The sequence below is a fragment of the Topomyia yanbarensis genome, chromosome 3, assembly GCF_030247195.1.
Source record: "Topomyia yanbarensis strain Yona2022 chromosome 3, ASM3024719v1, whole genome shotgun sequence".
Taxonomy (NCBI): Eukaryota; Metazoa; Arthropoda; class Insecta; order Diptera; family Culicidae; genus Topomyia; species Topomyia yanbarensis.
The window spans coordinates 268,538,709-268,562,398 of NC_080672.1; the positions used below are offsets into that span (position 1 = coordinate 268,538,709).

General features: G+C 38.1%; 1 protein-coding gene across 4 annotated transcripts in view; it reads right to left on the minus strand.

Annotated features, from left to right (window-relative positions):
* The window catches only part of LOC131691722 (protein grainyhead), a 774,648-nt gene that overhangs the window by 115,231 nt on the left and 635,727 nt on the right, over positions 1–23,690 (minus strand). For 3 of the 4 annotated variants that reach the window (XM_058978335.1, XM_058978338.1, XM_058978336.1), the window contains exons 5-8: positions 18,986–19,105; positions 18,086–18,195; positions 17,514–18,008; positions 3,627–3,789 (exon numbers count right to left, since the gene is read on the minus strand). In XM_058978335.1, coding sequence (XP_058834318.1) covers positions 3,627–3,789; positions 17,514–18,008; positions 18,086–18,195; positions 18,986–19,105 — 888 coding nt within the window. The remainder of the gene's footprint in view (positions 1–3,626; positions 3,790–17,513; positions 18,009–18,085; positions 18,196–18,985; positions 19,106–23,690) is intronic. The other variant, XM_058978337.1, reaches the window with a different exon arrangement.

A 23,690-nucleotide genomic window follows, 5' to 3' on the forward strand; every position in this document is an offset into this window, starting at 1 on the left:
TCTATGTATCTATCTATGTATCTATCTATCTATCTATCTATCTATCTATCTATCTATCTATCTATCTATCTATCTATCTATCTATCTATCTATCTATCTATCTATCTATCTATCTATCTATCTATCTATCTATCTATCTATCTATCTATCTATCTATCTATCTATCTATCTATCTATCTATCTATCTATCTATCTATCTATCTATCTATCTATCTATCTATCTATCTATCTATCTATCTATCTATCTATCTATCTATCTATCTATCTATCTATCTATCTATCTATCTATCTATCTATCTATCTATCTATCTATCTATCTATCTATCTATCTATCTATCTATCTATCTATCTATCTATCTATCTATCTATCTATCTATCTATCTATCTATCTATCTATCTATCTATCTATCTATCTATCTATCTATCTATCTATCTATCTATCTATCTATCTATCTATCTATCTATCTATCTATCTATCTATCTATCTATCTATCTATCTATCTATCTATCTATCTATCTATCTATCTATCTATCTATCTATCTATCTATCTATCTATCTATCTATCTATCTATCTATCTATCTATCTATCTATCTATCTATCTATCTATCTATCTATCTATCTATCTATCTATCTATCTATCTATCTATCTATCTATCTATCTATCTATCTATCTATCTATCTATCTATCTATCTATCTATCTATCTATCTATCTATCTATCTATCTATCTATCTATCTATCTATCTATCTATCTATCTATCTATCTATCTATCTATCTATCTATCTATCTATCTATCTATCTATCTATCTATCTATCTATCTATCTATCTATCTATCTATCTATCTATCTATCTATCTATCTATCTATCTATCTATCTATCTATCTATCTATCTATCTATCTATCTATCTATCTATCTATCTATCTATCTATCTATCTATCTATCTATCTATCTATCTATCTATCTATCTATCTATCTATCTATCTATCTATCTATCTATCTATCTATCTATCTATCTATCTATCTATCTATCTATCTATCTATCTATCTATCTATCTATCTATCTATCTATCTATCTATCTATCTATCTATCTATCTATCTATCTATCTATCTATCTATCTATCTATCTATCTATCTATCTATCTATCTATCTATCTATCTTCTATATATACAGTGGCGGATCCAGAGGGGGGGTCTTGGGGGTCCGCGCCCCCCGAAATTTTTTAACTTCATGAGAAATTTTTAAAGTAGTTTCTATTTTAAAATCATTCTAAATTCTAAAACATTCCAAATCCGATTCGTTCACCAAAGCTGATTTTAATTAAATGAGGGTATTACATATTATTTATTTTACAATGAACATTTCAAAATCGAAATTTCGGACCCGCTCCGAAAATTTTTTCTGGATCCGCTCCTGTATATCTTCTATCTATCTATCTATCTATCTATCTATCTATCTATCTATCTATCTATCTATCTATCTATCTATATATATAAAAGTCAATGTTTGTATGTATATGATTTATAGACTCCCAAACGGCTTAACCGATTGCTGTAAAAATTTGCACATAGTAGGCATTTGTTATGGAGCGTGTTTGTGTGCTATTAGTTGGGGATTATCTGTCCGCCAGATGGCGCTTCGGAACAAATGGTGTTTTCCTCCTATTTCGTTGAAAGTTGCAGCAACGCGCGACGGGTATTAGCTAGTAATTTTAAAAATTTACTATATGATATAAGGTTATTAATAAAATTTTACCTCGAAATTGCCGTTGCATGTATTGCTTCTGGTTTTCAAGTACCGTTGAACCAGAAACTTACTGACGACCTAACAGTGGTGTTCAATGTTACGATGTGAGCAGTTGGTATGGCTTGTACGATTCAGGGAATGCCTCGATATTCAATGATAAACCTAATCAAATCTCTTTTTGGGATTATCTTAAAACATGATTCTTGAAATTGTCATTGTGCTCTTAGGGTCGATATCTTAACTTTCACTTAACGCTTAAGCCAGGCTTAAACCTATTTGTGAATCAGGTTTAAAAGTTAAGCGAGGATGAAGAAACTGATAGTTTCAAATTTAAGTGTCTTCTTTCGTGTACCGAAAGCGAATGAGTCTGGTAAATATGGATGAGGATCTATTTTAAGTTTCGAGATTTTTTTAACTATTTCAAAAAATATTACGAATCGAATATCCAAACTAAATACCAATAAAAACATTTTCCTATAATTTGGAAAAAATAGCGCTGTGAATGGCTTAAGGTTATTAATGTGTCAAGTGTCCTCGTCTAACACAATGCTCCTGATTAACGAAAACGAATACCCCAGCAATGGATAGAAATGCGTTCATATTGCAACGAATTCAAGTGCTATCCATTTGCTCGAATACTTCACCACAATTCCGGTGCGCGTAGGTGCCCCGTCCGCGGGCGCGGGTTTAACCACCCGTGAACGTGATGATGACACCATGTACCGCTACCGCACTGTAACCGTAGTACCGCCATCGGCGAACCAGTTTTACCCGAAAGTGGTAATAATTGAACCGGTAGCACAGAGGTGCATAAATTACTTGAACCTAAACCGACCGACCGACTGATCGGTGGAACTTACCGGTCCCGACCAGAATGGAATTTTAGCGACGGCGGCATTCGTGAGCTAAGCAACCCCTCTGGCCGCATTCTTTCGGCTAAAGTCTCCGCGTGTCAGACTTTTTTTTCCCTTAACGATATCATCGGCGGAGGAGGAGGAGGAGGAGGAGTAACTTTTCGCACGAAAAAACAAACCAGAATATCTGAAAACGAGTTTTTCCTGCCGACGCCGCCGGTACGGACAAAATAAACAAACGCAGAAGGTGCTGGCTGCTGCCTGCCGGTGGTGTCTGCCGCTGACGGGATGGTCTACCGGTGGCTGTGATTATTAATCATGTGCGCTTCCAATTGGAAGTCGGGCACGAGGTGAGTCGAGTAGAGTTCCAACCGGTGTGTGGGGTCAAGGCAAACCACCACACCGGTGCCCGCGAATCACTTGTTCTCGAGCGCGTTCCCAAAAACAGGACTAACTGGTTCATCCGGCTCCGGCAGCAGAGATTGTTTGTTGGCATGCAGAGAGCATCAGCCCTCCCGATCCGGCGACGGACGTTTAATTTTTGAACAGGGAGCGACGTTCTAACACCTTTCGCTAACAAAAGTCACACGAGAGTTGTCGGTGATTATTCCCAGATGGGATGAGTAAGCAGAACGGTACGAGGGGATCACCGAAATTTCGTCACATCATTGATCCGTGTAAAAGGATGAAAAAATCACCGACGAAGTGCAGGAAAGAAGATACTTTTTTTGTACGGAAGAACCGGTAGCAACGAATGGGTCCAGAGGAGTAACGGCACAACAATAAAGTAACCGAACGGAAGAGGGAAGAAGCGCTTTTTGTTGATCGTTTCGAGAAGGATTGCAGATAATAGATTGAATATTTTTTATCCGCAATTGAATGTGACGTCTCCGATTACTCGCGATAGGAGGGTAGTAGGGAAGAAAAGACGGGAAAAGGTATGCAAATCAATGAATATGATGATAGGATTGGAGTGGTTCGTCCTAAACGGGTCGTCGGAAGTAGGAAGCGGGTTGTACTTACCTTCACAGTCTGACTCTTGAGCGGCTTATCCGGATCGTGGATGTACTCCAGCGTGATCCCGTAGAACTGTCCCTTGTTGATGTAAGTTATCCGATCATCCTCCCGCCGCTGGGACGAGCTGATTGGGCTTTCCAGATAGTATTTGAAGCCAACGTTGGAGAATCTGCGAAAACAAACACAAATACGCGCATTTAGAAAATGAGAAAGTTCAAAGAAATCGGTTACGTAGCTAAACGTGTATGTTTGTATGAATAGAAATTCACATAACTGTCTATTGACACAGACATGGCACGTTTCGTCTCACCCCTTTCGGGTCACTACAACTAGAACTGAGGGGATCGGCGGTACGCTCATTAGCAAACCCACTTGTGACAGAATGGATTTATGAACAACATAATTGAAAGTTTCGAAATTCTTTGGCCAAATGTGTCTGATGGTTGCAACTAAATTGCAGTTAGCGTCCAAACAGGTAAGCTATTATCTTTGTCTGTGACTTTTTGCTCGCCTGTCCACGGAGACCAAATTGGTGATCGGCCGGTCGCATTTGCAACCGCAGTCATTCGCCAGAGGGGACAGACGGGACGAGGTGTAGTTGAAGGTACAATTAGAAATTTCTATGAATTACCAGGGGAATAGTAGAAATAATATCGAAAATTCCTTAACTGGTGGTGTACGTGCGTGTGTGACTGCTCCAGCTATCAATAGCGGTAAAAGCGAGCGAAGCTCTATCCTCCTAGCAGCCTCATGTGCTGGTGGTACATTTTTGCGTAAACAGATGACAGATGAGCGAAGAGGAATTCGATCTGTTTTTAGTAACAGCAGCAATATGAAAAAAACGCGATCGACGATGAAAGCCTCGAAGACAATCCTTATCGAGATAGGGACGATCACGAGAGCAAATCCGCAAAAGGTCCGATCGTTCATCATCATCATCATCATCATCAGCCTCATAAAGATGTTCGTCGCTCTGGCTTGACCGGAGCACCGTTTTTGCCATTTTTATGATTACGCGCTACTGTTCGGGAGGTTGATTTAATTTCAGTCTGATTTTTTTTTCGCATCTACCCTCTCCTTGCCTTCTCCGGCGATGTGATGCACGCGATGGGTTTGTTTGGTTTAGGTTCGACCGGTAATGGAAAATGGCCGCGGCGACACCGAAGGGGATAATTGCTGGCAAACTAATTGATCTTTAATTCCTTCAGTATCGGTCTTTATCTATTTCGCGATTGTGTCTGCCTGTCGAGCGCTGAAGATACGGGGTTTCCGAGAAGTTGACAAATGTGGATTGCTTCGGGCACCGAGCTCGAGTGCGTGCGCTGGACTCAAGCGATCGGACGCGGTACACATAGTTGTGTGGAGATTTTTTGTTGTTTTCGTCCGTGCCGTGGAAACTGCGGGAGTTCAACAGCATAACCATCAGGAACCAGTTTGGCAGGGATCAACATGGGTTGGGTAGGTGCGTAGGAAGAAGACAGTTTCAAAGTATAACGAACTGTAAAGGAATTGTCGTCGAGACGCACTTATCACTAAACTCTCACTAATCTGAATATCAACGAAATTGTGTAGCACTAATGGAATTAAAAGGTGTAGCATACCCCGTATTATCATTTAGGTCTAATTAAACTATGTTGAATTTTTATCAATTTAATAGAAGTAATATTGAAATATAGCTACAATATAATTTGGCGGAAGTTGCTTCCCATTGACATTCAAGAAGAAGCGTAAAAATAACTTCAAAGCTTATCGAATTTGCGTCGCAATTGCGAGAGATTTCTTAGTAAATTCTGATAGTAGGGTTTCCCTAAATTTCTAGGTCTTGTAAAATCTGTCAGGATTCCACAGAATCTCCTTGAAGTTCCATGAATGCACTGAATTTCGTAATATGATTATGCAGAGCGTATGACTTGGTTCAAGGTGAAGAACCTCTCGAGAGGTGATAGGGTACCATATTTGGGTGAAAATCGTTCAACGCATACCATCAAATCTCAACCATTATAGAGTTATTAAACTTTTTCTGTTAATAAATTTGATGGAAAGATGAAAATATTTTCCATTAAATGATGTCCTCATATCTTCCAGTTATTAAGTTTAAGTAATGTTTTGGAAGTAAACTATTTTTCTACTAACTAAAAGATATTTGTACATTATGCGATAGAACAACATTTTCTCATCTTTTCAATTAATCTTTGAAAATAAGAATATGAAACATAGTTTTGAAACTAGAGCCTTTTAACCCTCCGGAAGTCGCGCAAATGGCTCAGTGAACGAGCACCCGCGGGTGCCGTAAGTCAATTTCGCTAGATTTTCAGAGCAGCGTGCACTCAGTGCACTAGCGCGACTGCCGGAAGGTTAAGCAGCTACTAGTCGACTGCAAAAAGTTTAATAATGACATTACAAAGAAACGAAAAGAGATAGGAATGTGATATTCAAGATCAAGTTATGAATGATTCTGAAGCGCAACTTTTGGATAATAGGTATTGTTATGTTCTTAATTCATTATTTTGATAATCAACAAAAGCCTACTTCAAAACACTTACTTTCGACTATTTCGCTACCAAAAGGTTACTTGCTTCCATTAGGTGATAGATGTGAGGACTTTGTTTAGTAGGAGATTTTCTCAGATTTCAAATGGAATTGGTATAGAAAGTATACTTTTTGAGTTAGTGATCTTTTAAGACAAACAAGTTATTTGCAGAAAAAGTTCAGTAATTATGTAACGGTTGAGATTTGATGGTATATGTAGAACGATTTTTTGCCCAAATTTGATCCCCTATCACCCCTCGAGAGATTCTTAACCATGAATCAAATATCCTGTAAAATATGCTGAATAGGGTTGTTGTACCGGAAATACCGAAACCGAAAATCCTCATTATTGGTACCGTGATACCGGTACTTAACAAAAGCCAGTACCGGTATTTTCGGTACCACAATTTTTTTTATGAAAAATATATAGACTATAGCGGGATCCGTTTCCAAATATCGGTCTGCAAGATGGCTTTTGATTATATTTAATTATCTCCTAGATAAATCGTATAGCTTATGCCTTTTTGGGAAAATGAGGTTGTGCCATCATCATAATAATTCTAAAAGTTAAATATTACTAACTCTTGTTGCACAGAATGATATAATTAAATTCCTGCACTATTCGTTCAAAATAAAATTCATACTATCTTCTGCTAAATTTCAAAGTGTTCACATCTATCATAAGAGTAAAAATTTGCTTTGATTTTTTTATTAGCGACATTCTGATTGGTTCCAATTATTCACTAGGTGGCGCGTAACACTGGCGTAGCCAGGGGGGGGGGGTTTGCGGGTTAAACCCCCCCCAAACCAAAATTAATTGGATTGAAAAAAAAATTGATGCTGGCGAATTTAATTTAATATTCCACAAGATATTTTTGGAAAAATATTCTCTGATCACTACATTGAGAACTGTGTTTAAAGCGTCATGAGAACTTTTGGAAAATTGTGGGAAGGGGATCTTGTAACTTATCTCTTAGCCAAAATCCCATAGTTGTCAAATTACTTCAATGTAAAATAAAATAACTGTCTGAATTATTATGAGCTCATTTTTGGAAATATGCTTCAAAATATGGATTAGAGACAATTTTTCGAATGGGAATCTAAATTTGAATAGGTTGATTGCATATTAAATATAAGCTTGTTTACCGAAAACTTACATACATTTCAACATTTGCTGAAAATGTATTTTTTTAGATTGTGTAGAGTTTAGACAACAATTCAATATGGTTAACAACAAGAATAACATTTCAGAAACTAGTTGAAAGCTGATGTAATTTTGTCTCTAGCAGGTCAGGATCGGTTTTATGAGCATTGGATTTTTGTTGTATTATCAACTATATCAATAGCCTCTTAGCAGGATGCAATGAATGGCGTACTAAAATTTTGTGTGCTACGTACTGCAAGTTGTGAGGTTGACTAATGAAGAAAAGTAAAATTAATGCCCGATAAATTTTTAACGGTCACGATCACATTCATTCGAAACTGCCAAATTTCGATGTTAAGTAACATTGAAGAATTTCAAAACGTAAAACTGTTCATCTGCTGATAGAATAATTTTGACGGTTTATCGTCCTAGAAGTAGTTATAGACAAGAATTACTCTTCAACCAAATTTGGGTCGAGACTTAATGTCTCCAGCAAAGTTTTCGAAAGTGCTATTTCAAACAACTTTGTCAAAGACATAAATATCCCACATATTCAGAGTATCGAAATATAGTAGTAGAAAACCTTTTCAACAAGCTATTCTGAAATTACTATATTTGATAAATCTCTTCTGCGGTAATTAAATAATAAATTCACATTGCGTTCAAGGTGTCTTTGAAGCTTACAAAGAAAGTAAGGGAACTGGATTTAAAACAAATAATTCCCAGATATTAAAAGGACTCAAAAACACAAAGAGTGATTCCATTTTCAGGAGCTAGCATCAATTCGGCGCTAGCTTAGTCCGCCCACCAAGTTAGTGTCGGATTCTGATGAGATGAAGTTGAAACGCAAGTTTCAGTTCCATCCATCCATAATTTATAGGTTTTGTGTTCTCAACTCGCAATGATTGTTTCAAACAATTTTATCCGTAGCGCAGAAAAAAATAGTTTTCACCTAAATTTTTCTTCACTAAGAAGAAATATAGCAGGCCCAGTCCATTTAAATCCCTATATGTTGAATTCATGTAGCCTTCATATTTTCAACAAAATTGTTTGAAATGACATTATCAAAAACTTTGCTGAAGGCACCATGTCTCTTAATATTTTTGAAAAATTAATTCACCATAATTACCTCTATGATAGTTAATCACTAAAATTTCTATATCAAAGCAGGCGCTGACAACTTCCCGAAGTTGTCAAACCTTCAAAGTCAAGGATTATTATATTAGGTTATTATTATTTATCCCACTTTAAAATATCGCAATTTTTGACTTCATTGACATATTATACAAGAAAATAATCTATAGAGGTTTGAAAACTGTTCCATGTTGATCCTTCTTGTTTGTAGACTGGAATGACATCTGTTAGACTACTTATGTTTTTGAGTTTTCAATAATGTATCAAACTCATGTTAAATTTTAGCATTTTTTCAAAAAAATTGCGATTTTCATCAAAACCCCCTCCAAACCAAATTTCTGGCTACGCCACTGGCGCGTAATAATGCTGTGGCCTAAGTCATGTCTGTATTTGGCTTGAGCTTAAATCTTTAGCTATAAAAGAAGGAACAGCGATTTAGGAGCTTTCAATTTTAGAGTTGGTTGGAGAGTGCTTCGAATGGAGTGATTCGTATTTTTTCGTGATCGGAAAAGTCCTCCAAACTCCATAGTTTACAGGAGATTATGAGCCTTGGTATATGCATAAAAGTCGAAACCAATTTACAGCAAAGCGATAATGCCGAGATAAAATGCGTCCACCGTACATGGATTTACATTCTCGTTTAGATCTACTGTTGATATTAAGGTTTCTTACATTTAAAATCTGCTGAAGTCGACGAATGTCGCACCGCTTAGTAGTTATTGAATTCAAAGCAGCCTAAATCTCGAAATAAAAGAGTACCGCATTCGAAAAATACCTTCTGCTGCAATGAGACATCAGTTTAAGCAATCAATTTTACTTTAAAGCGTTTCTTGAATCTTTTGAAATAAAAAAATCGAGTACCGGGGTTTCAGTACAGCACTACCGGTTCTCGCCAAAATGGGTCGGTACTACGAACCCTACAGCTGAAAATCCTAATCCTGAGGCAAATTAAGGGACATAATTGACGTGTGTTGTATTCTGTCAATCATACTCGGACTGGTTTTGACATAGGTTGGACCATCTATATTAAAATATTTTGATGCTTAGTTATTTTGATGCTTATCTTTGGAAGCAATTTTGAACAAACATTGCCTAGAAATTGCACACAAAAACCGTTATTTCTATTCCTGGAAGGAATACCGTGACATATAGAATAGAAATGAATGCCTAGATGAATATCTATTGATTTCGAGGACCTCAGATTCGGAGTGCTTATGGCAAGAGAGAATTTTGCTTTTTCTGGAGTTGGGTTTCGACTGTCTCGAGATTTATCACATTAGCAACGTTGTAATTCTCACATTCAAAAAGTTAATAACAATACTGAATGGAACAACGTACCCACTTCCTGATCAGAAACACATAATAGAAATATTCCAAAACTATGTCTCGCATTGTTAGTTATTATAAATTTCTGTTATTTTAACTACTAACGAGACCTAATTTATAACAAAATATTTTACAAAAATTGTGTTCTGTTGTAATCTTGTTATTTCATTCTGATCGGGTTACTACTGTGCGTCCTGTGGTCCAACTGCTAAGGCTTTCGGAATGCTGGGCTTCTTAAAGTGGAAACGGCAGATTTCGGTGATTTCTACGCACTAAAAGCACTTTGCTGTGCCCTGATCAGAAGTGTTCTGGAGTATGCTGTGCAAGTGTCGGCACCATACCATGCCGTTCAAAGTGACCGACTAGAACGTATACAAAGATGTTTTGTGCGATTCTCTCTCAGGAAACTTCCATGGAATGATCCAGTTGTATTGCCTCCTTACGCCGATAGATGTATGCCACTCGGTCTGCAGACTCTTGCGACTCGCCGCATCTTCCTGCAAAGAGTTTTTGTTTTCGACTTGCTGTCAGGTAATATCGACAGTCCAGAGTTTCTCTCGGGCGTTAATTTGTATGCGCCTCCCCGTGTTCTTCGTAACCCCACTCTGTTGTAGATCCCTAGACACGCATTTCATATGAACAAAATAATCCACTGTAAAGATGTTGCCGCAGATTTAACAAAACATCTTCAATATTTGATTTTAACATTTCCAAGCATAGATATAAATTATTAATAAGTAATATAAAGTGCTAAAAGGTGTCTACGGTGTATACCGAAGATAAGAGATAAATAAATAAAGAAATAAACCAATAAAAACTAGTGATCAAATTTTATGAAATGCACAAGATGCATTGCTGTTTGAAATGTTAATGAGTCATAACTGCAAGTCGGATTTTATTGGGACATTGCTAAATGATTTTTTGTAGATTATAATGGCAAACGAATCTTTGACATATGCACTTCCTATTTCAGTCAGCTCACTTCGAAGCTAAACATAACAAATCGCGTGGTATTGTTTTGGTTTATGTCGTATCTACAAGGCCTATAAGTGCTTCTGGTCAAAATGGGAAACTAGTATTTTTTACCCGTATACTGAAGATCAAATAATACGTCAGTAATAGACTTCTAAATTAGTAATGCTCGTCCATCTATCAACGAAGTGTTGCATCTACTGACATAAAACAACTTCGATGTGAAGAAATGCAACTTGTTGAAGTGATTATGGTTTGGAAGAAGAAGTTCTAATTGTGTACTCTAAGTTTAGTGAAAGAATACAAAAAAGCTGTTGTAAAGTAACTCGAAATTTCGAACGATTTTTCGCGTGGAATGATTAGCATCTTCAAGACAAAAAGTGTACAGTGTAGTTTCATTTTTGCACTTTTAACAACTTCAGAGGTCACCGTACTGTTTGTGCACCCTCAATAAGTTGAAAGGTTGGAATGAGTGTGTTTGGTAACCCTTCGGTACCTTAAAATTCACACCAGCTCCGTTTGTATAATCTTTATTACAATTTTAAAGCACACAAAAGCCCCGTTTGTAATCTTAGGAGCTTGGAAGCATTAGTGTGTGGTTGGCCGGGTTGATCCCCGCCAAGGGCGCTAAGCTTAGGGGAGCACTGAAATCGTGATCTATTTTATAAAATATGTGAGGATAAAGCATAGTATAAGTCATGATAGGAGTTCCAATGGATTGAAATGACATATGAGACTTTTGTAGTTTCTAGAAGCGTTGGAAATTCCTTGTTTCATCTAAAATTACTAGGACTCTGTATCAGAGCTTCCTCGAGCTGGTATATTTGGCGGTCTCTCATCAGAAAAATGTAACTCTATACAAGTAATCTCATCTGCCTATAGTTTTGGGAGTAGTAAAAGATGTCCCCACATGGAGATAATCAAAGTAACGCTCCTGAGTCAAGTGAGCGTAATGATTTGTCGTCGTGAGTGGCGAAGCTCTATTCAGTATAGCTGTAAAAGATTACACTAAGAGCATTGTTTAAGTGATGCTTCACATTTCTTAGACGCTTTTTGTACGCAGGGCCTGGTTAGGTGGAGTCTCCTGCCAACGGTTACCTCACACGAATTTTGAGAGGATACACCATTTTGTCCCGTCCAGTGCGATTGCCAATCAAAATCTTAGCTCACAAAAGCAAGGGATCCTTGAAACAACAAACCCATGATTCAGTAGATCCACACATGACAAACTTAAGCGGTGACTACACCGTCGATCTTAACTGCGTGAGCGGGCATGTAGACGTGGTAGTCCTTCATAAAAGTTTTGTCACCAGTAACGTAATATGCTTGATTATACAGAATATCACAATTCTAAGCTTATCTGTACAATCTTTTGAGATATCTGTCAAGATTGAATATTTTTGCGTCAGTTCTTTTGAATGCGGATTATCTTTGATCCGAAGAAGATCAGATATTGTCCGTCTGAGTACAATGTGTATGATTTTAAAAGAACAAATCTTGTTCAACATCCATTTTACCAAACCTTTGTCAGCAATATATCACAAAATTAAGTAATATATCACAAATTTAATGTGCAACAAACGGGGTGCATAATGTCTGAGATATAACTGGAATGTCGCGATGGTACTTGGACTGGTGATTTGCATGTAATGATATATTACGATATATATATATATATATATATATATATATATATATATATATATATATATATATATATATATATATATATATATATATATATATATATATATATATATATATATATATATATACATATATATATATATATATATATATATATATATATATATATATATATATATATATATATATATATATATATATATATATATATATATATATATATATATATATATATATATATATATATATATATATATATATATATATATATATATATATATATATATATATATATATATATATATATATATATATATATATATATATATATATATATATATATATATATATATATATATATATATATATATATATATATATATATATATATATATATATATATATATATATATATTAACAATCCACAAACCAGAGTTCCTAAAAATTGTCTCCTGAATATATTGGTCTTGATATACAGCTATGGCACATCGAAGAAAGTCCCTATCAATCAGAAAAATTGTCTTATAATGTCATGAAATATCGAGATCTGGTGTAATCTCCAAAAAATGCCTTTCAGGTACATCCAATTTTGTTTAAATGAGCTGCAACTTGAGTTCAAAAAGGCAGCTTTTAATTTTGGTATGTATTAGATATGCATGGAACGCCGGAAAAATAATGATTTAGATATGTTTTTAAATACAAGAGTACTACAGAAGAAAACCTTTACAAATCAAGATTCAACGTTTCATACATTCCTAATATATTTTGCATCATAAAGAAATTAAATACTGCCTTAACAAACTCCAAAATAAGCAATTTTTGCATGGTTACATTAGATCTTGACGTTTCATGACCATCTAAGCCATTTCGCATAAAAAACTACGAATTAGATTTTTGAATATTTAAAGATTTCGTGGTGTATTTCACGGGTGAAAATTTTCGCATTTTGACCACTAAACTTGATCTCCTTATATCTGATTGAGCTGATATTTTGCATAGAGACGTTTTCCAGATGTCGATGGTTACTTTTTCCCATACGTGTCATTGGATCCCTAATATAGTCTTCTGAAAATATGCTTACATGAAATGCGCACAGTCAAACATGAATGAACTTCTGTCGAATCTTTTGGAAATCGGGTCGCTCGGTAATTTCATAAGTTTCCTATCATCGGAAATAAATATAACGGTTGGTGAAGGGTTGAACGGCAGAGGCTTGACGATTTCCCTAAAAATTCTACACATACAGTCTTCCGGAGCAATTCTCCGTCCGTCGCCTTTAAATACCTAGGGTCTACTAATTTCCCAAAGTCTCCAGAAAAAATTCTCCTGCCATTGCTTTCAAACACCTAACTTCGAATGATAATAAAGACATATCTGCAGCGAACTAATATTTAAAATTTCACAAGTGCTCTGTTGTCCGAAATAGGCTAATAAACTTCATGATTTAAACCTAATGTCTTTCAGGTACATTGGTATATAGACTACTTTCCGGTTAAATTGTTTTACAGATACTTCACTTTGCATTCATTGCGTTGCATTCGCTGACAACGAAATGCTTCTAGCGTAGACAAATGACGCAAGAAGCGCAAAGCTGAGTCTCTGCCAAGGGCGCATGAAGACCACGCTACGGCTTTGTAAATACATAATGAAATACGGAATAGAATTTTTTTTTTCCGGTCTAGAAAACGCTCAAAACAGTGGACGGTAAAATCGCTCTAATTCATAGATACTTCTTGGCCAATGCACTCAAACAACGTCATGGAGCTATGAAGATCAGATACACGCTAATTTTGTCAGGTTAAGGTTTCATTATGAAAATGCTATTAAGAGAAACGCTACGTAATAGCGTTTATTTCTAGTCTTCAAATGTCCTTCTTTCTATTTGCCATCACAATATATTTCTTTTTGAATATCTTGGATTGAAACACAAATCTTCACATTGATACAATGCTTTATCATTTTAATCACTAGTAGCTCTAACTTAGAGTAAATTCTCCTCACGAAAGAGTCACATGCCAGAACATTTTTGGATCAACTGAGATCATCTGGCGTGTAAAATGCCGCCTGGTGGTGGAATGTATAACCATGTTTTTCTTGATATATTGTGATGATTTTTCCCATGCAAAATTGTTGGTCTACTTGGCTCGAATTTGGAAGTATTACAGTATTACCATTCTACCATTATTCAATGATTCGTGCTCTTAAGACGGCCTTGAACACAATACTTTAATTCATACCTTTTAGAAACGTCTTTTATAATTGCATAGAACGATAACTGTTCGAAATGCCCACGTGAACTATAAAGTTCGTTTAACCACATACTTGAATATTGAGTCGATTCAAATTAACTGTGATGCTTTGATACACAGTTTGAAAGAAACTTGTAAATTTCTATTGAATCAGCTGTAAATAAAAGAACCCATCAAATAAAACGGAATGTTAGGTGCGATATGACAATTAAATGACCATAGCATAGCATCTTTAGAAAAACGGCCACCTGTAATACCGAGGCTCAAACCGGTAATCGGCAACCAATTGCTCACTGAACATGCCGCTTTACAAATTAAGCCATACCGACACACACTTGGTTGGTCGAAACGTGGCATACATAAACTTCACGTTAGTGCTATATCTATCGCAAACTAACTTAGACTGCTCGTTTTAGTATGTAGGCGATACTAATACTGTATATAAAATTCGTAAAAACTATATTCCTAATATCCCAATTTCAAAATAAGTGTTGCCCTGTATTACTAAAAACTGAAAAAATTAAATCGATTAGAAAGCACTACAGTCCACTAATGTTTTCAATTTTCATAAACATGATATCAACTATTTAGTCGACAATCTTCGACAATAATCATCTTTTTTTCTACCAATTTAAACCAAATCCGCATTCAAAGACCAATATTGATAGACGGAAAGATTAACATGCTCAATTTTTCTTTTGCTCAATATTAACCGGAGGTTCGTTGCTTCGCCATCGAAGCAATCATCACAAGGCAACGCTAATGCGCATTCATATCTGCCGTCTGTCATTCAGCCGTCATCAGCCGGCCTTCCGAACCAAACCATCCGTTCGTGGTGACGTTCTGCTTGTTTTCGCACGCCATCCAGCGGCTGCTGGGCTGAAGCGAAGAGCCGTCTTCCCAAGCCGGCCGCGGCCAATGTCAACGACGGAGCGACCGGCATGCAGCAAATGCGAATTGTCAAAACTGATGCACGAATGTGCGCGCATTATTATTCATGCGGTTTTGTATTGTAATACCTTTCTCTGAGGAACCGTTTCGGACAGAGAAAAGTGCATCCATAAATGTGTATTATTCGGCCGCCGCAAAAACCAACCTCCATGCTTCTGTCACGGGAAGGGAGTAAAGGAATTAGTGAAAAATCAAATTTTTGCGGGATGCCATTTTGACAGCGTGGAATAAACAAATTCACTTGTTATGCCAACGACATAAAATAATTGATCTATGATACCAATTATCCGAAGAATCGGATCGAAGAGCGGAAAGAGAAAGAGCGATATAGAGAAACCTTCACTCACAAAAAAAATTGAATTGGTTTATCCGCAAACCGATCGTCACTCGCCATTCGCCACTCGAATGAATAATGGAGGGATGCATGTACATATCGTTATAATATAGATTATGATTATCTTTATGTTTATTTTATGTATGGGCTCTTTTTTGCCCTCTCGGGATGTCGCTATATTTTTGCGGGTTCGGGATTTTATGAAAAATTCTTATTTGTGGGCCGGTGCTCACTCTGGATTCTTTGGAGTCTTTTTGCAAATGGAGCACTCCACATAGAGCATTGTTGGTCGACCAGCCGGCTGGCCGAGGTGGGACGATTTATTTTGCTGGGTAGATTGAATAGGCGGACGGAACGAGTGTGGGTTCCCGACCGTGCAGAAAGAACACCAACGAAGTTTGGGAGAAGAGTCACGCTAGCGTTCGGACCACAACTGATTTGTTTTCCATATGATTTACTCTCGGTTCGTCGTAATAAGATAAGCCTCTATCCGTCCTGTGGTCCGGGTGTTTTGGTGTACGTTATAAATATTATTGTAATTTTTGTGTGATCCTCCGCTGCGAAGGGAACTTGATCATGGCCGGTTAGCGAAGGAATATGGAAAAGGAAATCATTAAAGTAGATTTAAATGTAAATATGGCTGCCACTGACGCGACGTGTCGTTGTCTTTCCTCTCTTCCCCGACGATCAAAATAGATCACTTCCTATGGTGACGCGTCCGAGACCGCTATTGATTGTGCGAACGTGGTCTAGACAGGACAGACGACGTTGATGGCGGCCGTTATCGGATCAACGGTCATGAACTGGCAGGGATCGGAACAAGTGCGCAACCGGTAACGGTTCACATCTTTATGTATTACCATTACTATGGTATCAAATCAGTGCACATAGTGCAGAGCGATAGTAATGCAATTAAATTGCAATTAAATTCTCTTTTCGCCATACACAACGGTTTTATTTTCCAGAGAAGCCCGGAGGATCAAGTGCAACAGGCGACTTATTAATCACAGCGCCACCATGCAGACTAACACACAGCATGAGGCAGTGCATTTATCTTAAGCTGTTGTTGCTGTCCTCGCTCAAGCGAAGTGAGGCCATTCATTGAAGAATTGGTACAGATCCTTCTTCCCGTTTAAGCGGCTGTGGAAAGGAGATTAAATTTCAATTAGCAAGCCTCTCCCGTATGCTCTCGATTTAGCGCCCTTCAGTCTTCGGAGATCTACGTTAAGTCGGGCGGGAAAAGGTTCATTTTGCTTAATCCATCAACCGGGCGAACGAGCGAACGAGAGCTGGTCGGGGTCTGATGATGATTTGATTGAGCGCAAGAAGCGGTGCAAAAGGAATTACTCTTAAGGAATAATCAGAGATGCGCTTCGGCAAAGAGTGTGTTTTGTGTCTGAATAATTGAATTGGTTCGGAGCGGAGCTTCACCATCCAGCGAGTGAATGGGTTCGAGGAAATTGGTTGAAATCACACCTAATTACGGTCGTCAGCTCAAGAGCCGCTGGTTGTTCTTTTGCCGCACACGGAGCGCCACTTGCCGCCCTGATAGCTGTCTACTTGAAGTCGGTACAAACGAAACAAAACAAGAGATTGAGAGTACTTACATTTTTGGTATTTGCACTTTATCGGCGTCATTTTGCCGTCCAAAGTCGTGCCACGGTCGGGACCTGGGCGGAGCTGCCGCACTGCCAATCGAGGTCGTTGGACTGTTCTGGCCACCGTTGACCGTCAGGTTTCGCTGCAGGCTAGCGACCGATGCCGGTATGGCGCTGGAGTTTGGATCCAGCAAACCGGTCGGTGCCTGGCATAGTTCTGTATAATCGAAGGACGGTTGTACATTATTCTGATCTCTGGGAGTAATAGCATCAGCACCAATACCCGAATCAGGACTGGGAAGATCCACGGTCAGGCCGGCGGAGGTGATGGTTTTGGTGTAGATCGAACCCGTCTTGGACGAGTAGCGACCCTCATACGTGGTTGCTGGCTGTGGTCCGTCCGAATCTGCCGTACCGTAAATGGTACGAGCCGGAGCATAACCCTGCGGATCAAAGTACTCGCGATATGGGTATTGCTCAGCGATAAACGCCGCACCGCTGGGTCTGTTGAGGGAAAAAAAAACAACACGTAACATTAGTATCAATCCAAAACAGTTCGCTCAAATGTTCGAGTTACTTACCCTAATCTTTGCTGATACATTCCATACTGATCGTAGGAGCTGGGACTGGGTGAATTCGTATTCACATTGGAACCGGCAGTCGCGGCCGAACTAGACTGATGTGATGGACCCTGTAAGTAGTCAATCAACAAAGGAAAAATATATAACACAACCAATCGCAACAAGTGGGCTAACGAAGGCCGTTAAGTCACCTCGGACGATGACAATGACAGTTCCCATCGGCAACGAAAAATGAAATCATTTCCAAATCTAATTAAAATTCAGTTTTTTACTCTCCATATGCAATCGTTGATCATTCCTTTGATAATATTTAGTATCAGCAGCCAGGTAACCAGGCAGGCAGATAGCCAGTCAGTCAGGTGGACAATCGGGTTCCGTTAACATGCTCGACTTTGGGCCTGTCAATCTGTACCGGTGCGTACGTGTAGCACCTCAACACGTTTTGAAGGTTTCTGTTTATGTAAATATGTTAATTTCGGTTGTCTTTTGTGTGTATCCAGGCAAGGCTATTTTTGGGAAAAAGTCACTTGGTGAAAATATCGGTCCTAATCAGCTGTCACAATCGAAGCTGACAGGCCAGTCGGGTCCACACGCAGATTGTCCGCCTAATTAAGGCATCTAGTAGTGGTTAAACTTTGCTAACAAGTTTCCGATAGTTTTTCTGTCGGATTAGGGGCGACTTTGTGTCCTCCTGTGTTTGAAATGTCCTACACGAGAAAAATGCTTGTTTGATTCGGCAATGGCTTGTTTGCCTCAAGCCTTCAATCGATGCCGGTGGCGAAGGACTTGTGCGAAATGTGATCCAGCACGCATGTCCGTCGTAGTCGACGGATTTGGATCATTAATAGATTTTGAATGGGAAAAAGAGACAGAGAAAGCATTTGTTTCGCTGTTGCTTACCTGTAGGTAGATCTGCGTGCTGCCGGGGGCAGCATACATGGTTTCGGCCGAGGGGCTTCCAGGGCTAGGTGGAGGTTCTTTAATCTGTATCGAGGGCGACGTGGGCTGAACGACCAACACCTGTAAGGAAACGAAACAGAGAGAAAGATATGATGAAAACGTAAGCTTTTGTCGTGACAGTAGGATCAAGGTGTGGACTTGGACGAGTGGTAGAGTTTTCAACATTGTAAGTGGTTTGGTAATGAATGGCCCGCAGTAAGCGAGGATGATCTGCTTGAGCTGTAACTAGTTTAGTTGAGCCATCCGCCTCTTGGGGATGAACTTGCCGGTCTCAGAGAGTCACTTGTATATGTAGGGTATTTGAATTTCACAAAAAAAAACAAATTTAAGTAAACGCTATTTGCACTTGTCAGTAAATCCCGAATGTTGATACTAACACATGATAAGTTGTATCTTTTTAAAGAAAATTTGACGCTATCGGAAAAGGAGATAACAAAAATAGTAGGACTAGCGCAGATGACCAAATCATAAACATTGTCTTGGCTGAAAAGTTTCTAAATATAGTCTTACTTTGACAAAAGATAACATACAAAAAACATTTTTTTTGCTTTGCATTGTTATGTTGATACATTGATTCAATTTACATTTATTTTAAGGTATGTACCCGAGCGAACGAAAAGCCCATAATACCCCTATGGCTATGGGGTTTGATATGGGTGTTTGAAATGGGTTCAAACCATGAAAACACCATCACCATGGCCCGGTAGATCCTATTAAAATACCGTATGCTGGTGTATTTATGGGTTATTGAGGCCATTTGGTGGTGTCTTGATGGTTGTAAATTTTGTCACGGAACATGTTTAAGGTATTTTCAAAGGGCTATGTGGTGTTTGAACCAGAGTTAAAAATAATCGAAGCTCTTTGTTGACGGCTGAAAATGAACCTGTTGCGACTCGCGGTGAGTAGAAAATATTCATTCAACTATCCATCTTATTCATTCAGTTGATTATCGTACAATATATTCATTACACTAATTATCTATAAAAATGTTTTCAAATGTCGATAAAGCTTATGAAACAACAGTCATCATCGCTTATATTGTGCCAGGGCCTACTTTGATGCGTTTGATTCGTTGCTGCACGGTCGCTTCGTGTAATAATCGGAGCGGAATGAAAATCTGCATGGATGAATGGGCGGTTTGTTCGTTTGACGTTTTCAGCTGCGTCACTGAATATTGAAAATGAATGCGGCTGAATATGATCAATTTTCATTCAATGAATTTGAATATTTTTAACTCTGGTTTGAACCCATGAGTAATTGCTCGGGTAGTCAGTGTAATTTGGCTTTATCTTTTCTATTTGTCTACGTATACCTTTCAGAACATTATATAACGAAAGTTCATAGTCTGTGTAACATCTGAAAAATATGTTTTGTTGACACTTGAACATTGTGTTGAAAATAGAAACAGAAGAACAACGAGTGCCCGAGAATGTTCAGCACAAACATGTTGAAAATTCATCTATGTCACATCATGACTTAGGGAACACACTCGGAATTCCTCTTTCGACAGTTGGTGATGAATCGATCGCTTCAAGACGTAGCAGATGGCAGTACTCAGAGTCAGCAAGACAAACACAAAACTTTCAATCCGATATATGGTTAAAGGGGTAAAATGCAGTATTCTTCATGCAAATAGTGATGAATGATGAAAGCAGCGGAATATAAATCATCTAAAATAGCAAAAATTCCTAAACCGGGACGAGGATCAGGAAACTAGTGCAAAAACAAGAGTATGAAAGTTATACGATGTAATGCTATCCATATTTGACTGTGTGATAATGTGATAATGAAACGGACGATTTCAATCGGATCGCAGGTATTGAGCCTAATACCGCATTACAGTGTGGTTGACGATGCTTTTAAAAACCAAAAAGTATCGAAGTTTGCTTAAAAATATATGGTGTGGCAAGCCATCTGCAGCTTTTGATCGAAGAGTCAAGTATTCGTAACTACAAGCTCAAGCCGAGGAATGTATGCAAAAATGCTGCTATGTTTCATTCGAAGGCACACAACTTCTCTGTTATACTGGGCTGATCTAATCACTACGTAAAAGTAGATCAGAAGTGGTACGAATAAAATGATGTAAAAATTATGCCGAGGTACTGCAACCCGCCAAATACCCAAGAGCTTCGTCCGATTGAAAAATATTGAAACGAAACTTGAGGAAATCGCGCGAGATAGTAAAAGACGAGAAAGATTTATGGGATAAGGCTTCTGAAATCATTGTGTAGAATTTTATAGATGTAACAAACCGAAAAATTCTTGTTTTTGAATATAATAAATCTAATCGATATTATTTTAACAACATGACAACAACTGCAAAATGTTCAAATTTCTTCTTGCTACTTGTAGCAGAAAGAAATAAATTTCACGTGTCACTCAAAGCGTCTTAAATCGGGGAATTCCGAATTAGTACTTATACATCAGAATCTTCTCTTTATATAGCAATCCGTAGTTGGGACTCTAATCTCAAGATTTAGATCCTGAAACCGAAATTAGGGAAACGACCAAAGAGAAAAAACTAATGATTCAGAACTAAAAAACCAATTTCTGATGTTTACAAGATGTTTATATTATAAAACAGCATGGGACCGAAAACCCCAGTTTTAAATTTGGAAAATTTAATTTATATTTGTTTTATTTAAAATTACAGTTGATGGAAAATAATAGAATCGAATATTATTGCTGCCGTTTATTCTGGGCGCACTGCTTTCTGCTTCTTGGAGTAATTTTCATTCTTGGTTGTAGCCATCGTCAGGTTCAGCCTCTGTCGCTAGCTGATCATTTTGTCTGCATTCCTCCTCGATCGTGTCTGCGTCTATGCCGTCGTCGTCGTCGTCGCGTAGAGTAGCTTTGATTTTCGCTATTAGATGTTCGAGTGACTTTGATATAGTCGCCTTCTTTCTTATTTATTACTTCCCTAGGTGTGTTAATTATTGGTTTGGGGATACCGTGCAGTATTCTTTGCCTGCATTTATTTTTTGGCCGACTCTCTCTGGTGTATCAGCAGATGAGTTTTCATTGGTTGTTCTAAAGCATGGTTTTTCGTGGTGTGCCATCTGGGCACAGAACTGGCACGTCGACGTTAGTCCAGGGTATGTGCATAGGGTTCTTTTTATGTAGTTAACAGCTTGAGATGATCTGCTGTCGAAAGTCAAATAAGAAGGTAAAGGTTGGTTCAGCTGCATTCGCTCCACCCGAGCACCGTTGAGAATGCCACGGAAAAAATTCTCCAAGTGTCGTTTGTGACGGATTCCACTTCTCCATACTTCAACATGGATCTTTTAATATAATCCGTGCTAGTTTGAGCTGCCAAATCTTGTAGGCGAATTTTCATTAGATCAAGGTCCATATACACAGGGATCTTTGTTTTCTTTTTCATATTCGACGTTGTGTTACAAGTTGTTCGTTGCTACGAAGCTTTCTGCCTCGGCTAATGATTTTAACGTTATTAGTACTACTTATCTCGTATGATGTAGTTGTATGTATGATACTTCTGTTCCATTTCCATCGTCGGCGAGGATGTCAACATGAACAATATTGTCCAAAGAATGTGTGCGAACGAGGAAAAATGGGACACGGTGAACAGAACAGTTGTTCAGATCATGTCAGCTTTACAACGAAGATGGCGAGAGGGGCAACGACTAGTAACATAGCAGTACAGGGTTCTGGGTCGTCGAGGCATCGATGAACCGGAAGTCACACTTCAATGAGAATCGTCGGACCCAAGGTTGGTCCGACCGACAAGTCAGTCTACTGAAGAGAGATCCCCGGATTCGCTGGACAGACCTCGTCACTCAGTTGGACAGCACGAAAAACATGTCCGTCAACGGTTTCGGGAGACATTTTTTTCGCCGGGGAACTTTCCGTCAAGGTAGGCTAGCTCCACCGTCGGGGACTACGCCTAGTAGCACTGAACGCGACAAATCTCTAGTTTTGGGTAGCGGTACAACAGCGGTGTAATGTAAAAAAAAATATTACATCCATGTTTGACCGACAATACCGGTGTAGTGCAATGGTAAAAACGCAAATGCCATTAATTGAGTTTTTGTCGCCTGGTCTCACGAACACTTCTGCAGCTTCCTGGTTGAAAACAATCCCATTTGATTTTGTCGTCTTTGTTTATTATTTTCCACCAGCTAGTGATGTAGTGCTTGTGTCATGTGACGTGTACGTACATGAGCCATATAAAAGTCTATGTGTGCAATTTTAACGTCACATAATATTATCTCAGTTGACGTTTCCGGAAAACTGCTTAGAGCCATTCCGAAACGAGAAAGATTGCGAATAGAACTGGGTGGTCAAAAAGAAAATGATTGTTATAATTTTCTGTTATTTTAACTACTAACGAGACCAGATTTATAACACGGTTTACTATGTAAATTTCATTCTGTTGTTGCTACTGCATTCTGATCGGGAAGAGACTATGGGTCGATCCACAACAGATCGAAACGAATTCATTTGATTAACTGATACATCATGGTGAAAGGTGTTTGTCGTACATCGATATAAACGTAAACAAAGCTCTTCTTCGTGTGTCCGCAGTGGTTCAATTTTTGTATATAAATTTTAAGTCAATTAAATAAAAGCGATGTGAGATCTGTTTAAGTGATAAAATTGAGAATTTTAATGAACAAACCAAAAA